Raw genomic sequence first — 10000 nt, forward strand, 5'->3', positions numbered from 1 at the left:
GATTAGTCGATTAGTTGTGTCTCTTACATTCGATCAGTTGTGTTCCTGATATTCGTTCAGTTGTACTGTTGTATTGATTAGTTGTGTGCTTATTTCTTTATTTATTTATTTATTTATTTGCCACACAAAACAAAAATACAAAAGAAAACATACGACGTGTAAAAAAAAAGAGGAGTGGCGAGGAGACCTAAAAAAAACTATAAAAGCTTATGAACCCGGGGGGGGGACTCCCATATGGAACAGACGGGGATGTTCGTCGGAAATTTTGAATTTTTAAACCCCTGAAGGAGACCATCTGGGCGTGGCTCAAGCTTCTTGTGACCCCTAAAGGAGACCAATCTGGGTGTGGCTTAAGGAGGCTCGAAATAGTTTCTCCCTTTTTCAAACAAATAAACATATTCTGTCCTTAGATACAGTTAGGGCAATCATATCAAGACGAAATTTGGCCAGGGTATTAAGTACCTATCGTAGATTTCTCACATTATGTTTTCCTCCAAAATAATGTTACCATGGCAACGATATTAGGCATTTCTTTGAGCCTTAAAATCAACATATGTTGTCCTTTTTGAAGAAACGGGGCGGTGAAATTTTCCCATTCAGCGTTACCAGATAATGTTAGAAATACTCTTTAAAATATTTAAAATTCAACAAAATCTGTAGGTCAGTTTTTCAGAAAAATAAGTTTTTTGAATTTTGTCTCTAATTTTTTTTTTCACCTACAGAATTTTTTTAAATTTGAAAGACAAACGGTTTAAATTAATCTAAGCTAACATGCAAAAAATGAAAAAAAATCACCGCCCAGAAGCAGAGATATAAACGAGTAAAGTTGCAAAATCAGGAAAAATTAGGGGGTTACAAGATCAGCATTTACGCATGCGTCACCCGCTCATTCGAGTCCGCGCGCGAGTGGAACTACAGGTCAACACAAACGGATTTAAGTGACTATTAAACCGTTTAAGTAGAATTTTCGTAGTTTTCGTGAATAGGAGATGTCTATTTATATTCCATGTATATAGGAATTGGAGAAAGGTAAGCGAAATTAGCGGTATTTGTTGATTTCTGGTGACCCATTTGAATCATGAGCTGACGCAAGCAGCTCACGAATTGCGTGTGTGGCTTACGCGCGCGCGCTCAGCTGAAAACCCTTTCGAGCCTCCTTAAGCGAATTTTGACCCCTAAAAGAGACCGCTTAAAAACACACAAATTCGACATGCAATGAGTTTTAATGATATACAGACATAATCATCGAATTCTTTTATCTAAAAGTAGTTTTTAAACGCATCTCATAAATATCAAGTTCTTCATCATGTTCATGCATTGTCGCTTTGGCACTTGGTAAAATAGAAAACGTAGTTATTGTTAAAAGAACTGTAACTGTTCACAATGTCATCAAACGATACACACGCTGAAGGCTAAAGGCTCGTAGTGACAAGCTAAAATATCATATTTGAGACAACAATCCATAAACCAGCCCCGGGAAACAAGCTCACGGATATTTTTAGCATGATCGTTTTGTAATTTTGTAAGCGCTAAACCCGCTGAGTTTCCTGTTATAGACAAACAACATCTTGTAATAACGCGTCCTTTATTGTCACTGATTAATCGGATTATATTGTCTCTACTGTTTGTAGAAATCTTTGATTTATAATCACAGAGGTAATGCGGTAAACAAAACATGTTAAAGAGAAAATTTGACTTCTGTTTCTCCTCGCGTAATTTTGTGTTTCTTAGCGAAACCCGAAACGAGACCTTGGCGGCTTAAAATATTGGCGTTTTGCCCGGAACACCCTAAGCGAGACCAAAATCCAAAATTTACACCCCTAAGCGAGACGACGAGCATCCCCGTCTGTTTCATGTAGGAGTGCCTCCCCCCGAAGCGAAGCCCAAATTATGTTACAGTGGTGAACATAAGGAGAAATTAAGGAATAGTACAAGCTTAATATTCGATCAGTTGTACTGCGGATTTATCGATCACTTGTGCCTCCTAAATTCGATCAGTTATACTGATTTATCGATCAGTTGTGTCCCTGATATGCGATCAGTTATACTGATTTGAATATTAAGGAAGACACTAATCGAATAAGAGAATCACAAGTCGTCGGCAATTTTGAGACCGACTGATTAAAAAATTAAGCGATTAAGAAATGACCAACAAATAAAACCAACTAGAAAGGTCAGTTTGGTGAAGGGAGTATTTGACTAACTGATCAGTGGGCCAATCGGTAGATAATAATAATTAATTTTGAAACATACGGCGAGCCATAATAAACGGCATGACGAGGGAGATCGATGAGGCATTGACCGCAAAGATGATGTACGCAGAAGCATAACTGTTAACGTTACCTTTTGTAATGATAAGTGGACAAGGCATTCTTAAACCTCCTCGCCAGTTTGTTTGCGAGTTGACTTTCCCGGTAGCAGCAAGTATCACGGTCGTCATAAAACAGAAACACATAGCTGACATTATCCGGTGAATATTCTAGCAAATCGTGGAAGCAATCTGGATTGGACAAGAGTCGCTCCAAAAATCCCGATCGGCTAGTGTATGCAAGGAATATAATTGGACCCTGTATATTGGAGTCGTTACCTGTCCCGTATTTCAGCAGTTCTTCGTTCCCGGACAGGTTTGCTTTTGCTTCCAGAACAAACGGGGGAGAGATCTCACCGGGCAATAAGTTGGGTATCTCGGTGGACAACACCATGGACACGATGATGGCGAGACTTACTATGGCTAAATTGATCGAAGAAACCATCATGTGTCTTTTGAAGCAGACTATCTCACCGAAAAAGCTAAAACTTCCGAATGATTGTTTGCTTTTCTTCGGCTCTTGTGTCATACGGTAATCATTTCCGGTAGCAAGGTCTCGTGATGACTATAAACAGTTCAAAAAATTCCACATCACAGTCAGCCCAAACTCAGTATCAAGTGTCAGTTTGTGATGGACTCTTGCTCATTTAAAAGGATTTGTTTGTTTCGCCCAAACTTCAAAATAAAAACCTAACCTTATTCCCATGATGATTTGCTGCCTTCCTGTGTGGCTATTTTCCTGATTTAACTCAATTCAAACGATTTTCTGCTATTTGGATGGAAAGAACCCTTTCATCAGGAAAATATCCTTTCAAGACACGCCCATAGGCCCTTCCCAATTATGCTAGCATTTTTTCGCATGTTTTCGGCATAATTTGGCTTAACGAGCATTTTTTTGGCACTTTTTCTCAAAAAGAATTGCCAGCATAATTTAGTATTCTACTCTAATCTGACCTAATATCGACATTTTTCGACGCGCGCCGTCGTGAACTGACGTTCCCGTTCTGTTGCTGAATCAGCCTAGAATCAGCCTAATTTTCTTCTTCGCGACCTCCTTCTATGACTTTCAAGTTACTTCGTGACGATGGCTAGGCGTTTTTCCAAGTCACGAAAGTAACAACTATGATGTGTAGAGCTTTGAAAATTGGGGTTTCCTAAAGGTCTTTAGCAGTGTTAGAATACCAAAAACAAGCAAAGTAATGGTTTTGGCAACAAAAATGTAGATAAAATAGGCGGAAAATCCAGACAATTCCTCGCGATCTCCCGGCCTCTCGTTCTGTTTAGTGCTAAATCAACCTAGTAGGTCAGGTCCTGCACAAATAGCTCGAGAGCGATCTTTGGAATCCACTGCTGGTAAAACACACGTGATGCCTTATTAAAACAAAAATAAAACAAAGCATTTTTCAAAACCAAATAATAATTTAAGGATTCTTTGGACAAAAGCGAGCATTGCTAAGAGTATAAAATGCCAGTTTTACTGTAGCACTATAATCGGGAAGGGTCTACACGCCAGGCATGCGAAACGTTTAAAAATCCACTGACATCTCGCGTTGCCCAAACTTTCATCTTTGAAGCGTACAAAGTCCAGAACAGGAAACGAAAAAGGGTGAGTGAATTTTAAAATTCGTCGTCGCACCCTTGCACTTTTAATGTGGGCTGCCTGCTAAAACGTTTCGACCGGATAGGAGATGGAAAACAAATTACTAATAATGATAATAATAATCATCATCATTTGGGTGGCAAAGGAGGACGCCGTTATTGTTTCATCGTAGGGTAAATTGTCACAGTGGACATAATGTACAACAATAAGACGCAAGAGGTAGTTTGTGCGTTTTCGTGAAGTTCATTATAAGCAGCTGTAGCTGAAAGACGATGCGTTGGTTAACAGATCACGCAGAAATCCTCCCAATGTCATAAATGTAGTAAAACGCTGAATTACATATATTAGAAATGAGATCCTTCTGCTGATGGTGCTTCATCAATATTCATAAATTCCTGACACATCTCATGGGGAAAACGCCTGGATGTCGCACTACACTCTTATAGGAACGTCGCATTTTACATACACCGAATGAAATGTATAATTGTGATATCTTATTATAAACAGTTTTTATTGGTGTGAAATATATATATGGAAGAAATCATATATGAACTGCATTTAATTGCAAATATTAATTTAAGCAACTGCGATGAAGCCTGAAAAAATTTAAAGTCTTCAATGGGATTGCCTATGCTTTAGATAATATTAATAATAAGGTCAGCATTTTTTGTAAAGGTCTGGGTTGTTTCACTTATGTTAAAACAATTAACTGCAACTCTAAACTTGCACTTTACACCTGCCATTTATGAAGCACAGAAATCGCGACCTAGATATGGAATGATGACTTGTCCCCTCTTCTTGATCCCTCTCAGATTGAGTTACTTATTTAACCTACTGCGGAGAGATAACGGTAGGATTTGCGTGTTTTTTAGGGCTGGAAACAACTATTGGCATACAGATTGTCTGTAGAGCTACTTGTAAATTTTGTTTAAAAAAATTATAAAATAATAATAATCTTAATATTAAAAAATAAAGAAACTGGACATTCTGGTCAGGAAGCACAGGAAATTTGAATTAATTCAAAGAAAAAATTTCAGTTTAGAAAGCCAGCGATAGATTCAGGTGATTCTGTTCAGGAAGAAATACTTACGAAGCCAGGGTATAAGCCCGAAGAAAGGTGGTCATCGTGCAAGCTTAGACAGAGAGTCTTTAAGTTAAAAGTTCTTTTGAGTGAAAGAGACGCATGCGCAATTGACAATACATTCTGTTACCTGTACTTTCGTTTTCTTTATCATCACCATCGTAGATGCGTCCAACTTCATAGTATCTATCCCACACAATTGTTTTTACAACCTAGTGCTTTGCCGATGACAAAAGCCTCGTTGACCACTGCTAATCCCACTGTTCCTGGTTGCGCAACCTCTAAAATGGCAACCTTACATACAAAAAAGGATAAAAGTAAGTCGAGATGTCGCGAGGTACACCTTAATTCAACACCTGACAATGACATAAGCCGTTTCCAGTTAGCGATCACATGGCAAGAAAAGTGCCATTCTGAAGAGCCAATTGCCCACGGAGACATCCTAAACCGATAAAATTTAAATTAAGTTGCTTTGTTTAGACTGCCCCAGTGTGCAATTTGCTTTCCAGCATGGCGGTTTTTGTACCATGTGATCACTAACAGCAAAGGACTATTGGCATAGTGGTGGGCCGAGCGAGGTCCCAAAGCTTGCACAAACGTTATAGTCATATTTCCTTCTGTTTTATTGCTGGGCAATGACCACACATGCAGTCGCCTCAAAATGTGGAAACTCTTCATTAAAGGCTTGGCCGTATCATGCACCAGGAAATTCGACGGTGCTACTTTGGCCACGACATGTCACTAGAGAATCTTGTACTTCTATAAAATTGTTGACTTTCCATCCCTTCAAAAGAAACAAGAACGCTTTTTGAGAGTAAAATGGGCTCCTTTATAAAAAAAACATGAGTTATAGGAGAAGATTGAAGTAACAGAAATTAAATATAATGGTTTAGTCTGGGGTATTGAGATGGCATCTTCTTTTGAGTTGCACTCGAACCTCATCTGTGATGCGACCTGCTTGTCCAATTTAGTTCTAGCTCGGTTTTATCGGAACGAGCATTTGACTAAACTTATTTAGTCATGTTTCACGCAGTCCTGTTTGCACCAATGACATGGCTTCTCCATTCCCTCTATAAACCACTCAGCCCGTAATTATTCTATTCCCTTTGACTAAGGGCTAACGCTGGAAAAGTCAGCCCATAATTTCATCATTATTAACTCGTTTGAAATACCAAATTTTTATGTATTGTATTTACTATTAGTACTGAAAAATAAATCAAATATGCTTGCACCCATCCCTTTCAAAGGAAGAGAAGTACCTAAAGTCACGCGTTATAGTAAACTCAAAACGTCTGAACTCCGATCTTGCCATTTTCACATAAAAAGTCTGCGGCTTAAATCACTAAAACACTTCATTCGGTAAACGACGAACTGTAAAAGTACTGTTTACAACTTCAAAATAGCCCGGCTCTAGATGGTTTTCAGTTGCAGAAAACTCTGCGTCAAAAGTCTACATCTTAAAAAAACGCTTTTATATACAGCTAAAGGTGCAGCTTGCGCGGACGTGAATAGCAAAGATATCGGGTTTTTGAGTAGCCAATCAGACAAACCTGAATCCAGTGATCGTTGGCTCTTGTTCGCAAGGTTTTTCTTCGATGGGATTCAATTTTTTGAAAAATTTTTCGAAGATACAGACTTCTTGCTATCTTCATTCGAGCTCGGGGTATTCGAAGCACGTGTTTCTGGCAGGTACAAAACACAGGTCACAGGTCATGTCACAGGTCATGTCACAGGTCATGTCACAGGTCAATGTTTTTTTTTTAATTATTTATTTATTATTTATTTACTTACACCAGTATACATGTATTCAGTAAGCTATAAACAAAAAAGTCATTACCACGATTTTTCAGCTAAATTATTAATCTATTCCGTGCATGCATGGCTTCCTTTTAAAATCGTTACATTAAACATGTTTTAATTTTTTTATTTATCCTGTTGAGATTTAAGATTTAAAGGTACTAAAGAAGATAGAAAACTAAGAAATCTTTCTGTTTTTGGGAGTACTTCCTTTGTTTTGCAGGACCATATGTAATAATGATCTGGCAACAAGGAAGTAAAAGTATTGCTTTATGTTAGATAGGGTGTCCGATCTCAGGCCAATTATTATATCGGGAATGAGAATATTGGATTTTAGTTTTATTTGGTTTTCGGCCAACCATTTTATAAAGCCCCGCCAAAAACAAGGCGTCTCGCTACACGACCAAAATAAATGAAAAACGGATTCCTTTTCCGTTCTACTAAAGGTACAAATATCGTTTTCTCTAAGATTTCAAGATTTATTATTATTATGCACTATTTCAGAAAATAAATAATTGACATAACAATTAAAAGAAAGAAGGAAACAGACTAATTCTACTTGAGTGAGAAAAAGTGGAAAAGTGCGTAGTGGCCATAATAGATGGCCACTACGCACTTTCGAGGTGGCCACTACCACAGAAATTAAATGAAAGGAAAACAAAAATATATACATATATGTATGGAAGTGAACTGGCAAAATAGATAGTATACAGATAAAAATTAAATTAATAGTAATAGATTAGGAAATTAACAAATTTACATAAATATACAATATTATTTCCATCAATGAGTTGCATCTAAGGAGTCTTACATTAAGTTCAAACACAAAAAAATAATAATAATAAATAATAATAATAATAATAATAATAATAACAATAATAATGATCAGGATGGAAGGGAATATAATAATGATATTCCCTTCCTTCCTAATTATCATTATTATATTTGGCTGTCAAGGAGGTAGCGCTTATATTGTTTAATAAATGAACGAAAAGATAAAGTTTTAATATTATAAGGTATATTTTCCCAAATTGTAGAAGCTGTTGGTGTAAATCTTGAAAGCCCATAATTGGTTTTGGACACTGGTCTGTATAAGGTCTCTCTTGAGGCATATCTAGTGTTATAGCTATGAATTCTGGATGCAGGTATTGAAGAACTCCTGGGGTGTTATCAGGGAAATGCTCACGTTTATAGATAAAGGATGCCATCCTTATATTGAATACATTGTCAAGAGTGTGAATTTCGAGTAGTTTATAGTAAATAGAAGCAGTTTCTCTTTGGAAAGCAAAAAATATGGACCAAATACACTTGTTTTGTTTTGTTTTTACAGTTTGAAGTCGACTTTGGCTTGCCGTTCCCCAGCTGATCAAACCATATGAAATAAAAGGGTAGATGAGGTTATAATAGAGTTGCCTAAGAGTACTAATAGAGTCATAATAGCGAAGCTTGTTAAGTATGCCCATATTCTTTGCTAATCGATTATTAACATGCTGTATGTGGGTATCCCATTTTAAAGTATCATCGATAAAAACTCCTAAATACTTAATATCACTTCTCTGTTGAATATCACAAGCTGTTACGTTAATAGATACCTTTTTCCTAGGTGATGCAATAATCATATAACTGGGCTTTTTGAAGTTGATAGTTAGCTTATTCACAGTACAGTACCTTATAACATTCACAAGTTCTTCATTTATAGTTGATTCCAAGTCAAATATTTTTAGAGGAATAGAAAATATTTGTATCATCAGTAAAAATTCTAAACTTAAGTTTACACGATGAGTTAGGTAGGTCGTTTACAAATAATAGGAAGAGTAACGGTGCAAGAGTTGAGCCTTGAGGGACCCCAGATGTAATACGTTTCAACATTACCAATTTTTACATATTGTTTACGTCCGATACGATAACTAGAAAACCATGTGAATGGGGTTCCACGTACACCATATTTGAACATTTTAAATAAAAGGATTTGGTGGTTAATAGTGTCAAAGACCTTGGAGAAATCTAAGAATATACCACATGTTAGCAGGTTGTGATCAAGAGCAGTTTTAAACTTGTCTATAGTTTCTAGAATTGCATGCTCGGTGGAGTGACCCTTTCTAAGGCCAAATTGAAATTCGAATAAGATACTTTGTTTTTCAAGAAAGGAAGCCAATTGATCATACACTAATTTTTCCAAAACTTTACTAAAAGAAGAGATAATAGCTATCGGCCTGTAAATCCCATGTTCACAAACGCTTCCATTTTTATAAACTGGGGTTATTCTTGAAATTTTGAATATATCTGGGACAATTCCTGTCTCGATAGATTCGTTATAAATTTTTGTAAATGGGGAGGCTAAAGAGCTTGCAGCCATCCAGTTTAATAAAGTTATTAGCTATATTTATGAAAGATATATTTTCGTCCAGATTTGCAAATAGAGTAAAAACCTGAAGTTCAGACAATGGAGGACATAACAGAAGAAGAAGAGGGGGAGTAATTTATATACTGAGGAGGACTTATAGTTAAATCATCATTTCATTTATTAGCAAAATTAGGGCCTACAATTACAAAATATGTGTTTAATTGCTCAGCAATATCAAAGTGTTGGGGTACTTTTTGTATGCAGTAATTCTATACAAGTCATAGCTTAAAAAATGTGTACGGTACATTTTCTGCGTTAATTTAATAGATTTAAGAATTCCTTTAGTGATCCATGGCTTATTCAGCTGTTTTTGTTTGGCATGCGAGGCCAGCTTCATTGGATCATGTTTGTTAAGTACAAAGTGTATCGCATCTATTGCTAGTGCCTATTTTATTTAGAAAATCATTTGTCGCCAAACGGCTATGACGTAGTTTAAACTAAAAAATAATTAATTTGGTAGATTTAGTGCTGCAGAAAGGGAGTTTGTAAGCCATCTCCCAGTCAACTGTTTTGGAGCACTAAGGGCTGCAGTCAACACACCATTTCTCTTGGCTTTTCCTAGGGCTGCTCTGTTTTTCGTAAGCCAATCTATTGGGTTTAGGAGCTTTTATGAAGTTAGGGTTAGGGTTAGGGTTTAAAAAAGTGCTGAAATTTCTGGTTTTTTTATGTTGGTTTTCTGTGGCATTTCTTAACAATTTTATGCACGATACCAACAGGTCATTGTTTTACCAATGCAGAAAATATCCTAAACATTCATAAAAGCCCTAAGGTTAGCATTTATGAATATTTAGGATACGTTCTGTATTGGTA

General features: G+C 36.6%; 1 protein-coding gene across 1 annotated transcript in view; it reads right to left on the reverse strand.

The window, feature by feature from the left end:
* LOC138053121 (uncharacterized) overlaps positions 1-2883 on the reverse strand; it is a 45152-nt gene extending 42269 nt beyond the window's left edge. Inside the window, exon 1 of the mRNA XM_068899817.1 lies at positions 2344-2883. Within this exon, the coding sequence (XP_068755918.1) occupies positions 2344-2837 (494 nt within the window). The 5' untranslated portion in view covers positions 2838-2883. The remainder of the gene's footprint in view (positions 1-2343) is intronic.
* Positions 2884-10000: the final 7117 nt, after the last annotated feature.

This window comes from Montipora capricornis, chromosome 1 (assembly GCF_036669925.1).
Source record: "Montipora capricornis isolate CH-2021 chromosome 1, ASM3666992v2, whole genome shotgun sequence".
Classification (NCBI taxonomy): Eukaryota; Metazoa; Cnidaria; class Anthozoa; order Scleractinia; family Acroporidae; genus Montipora; species Montipora capricornis.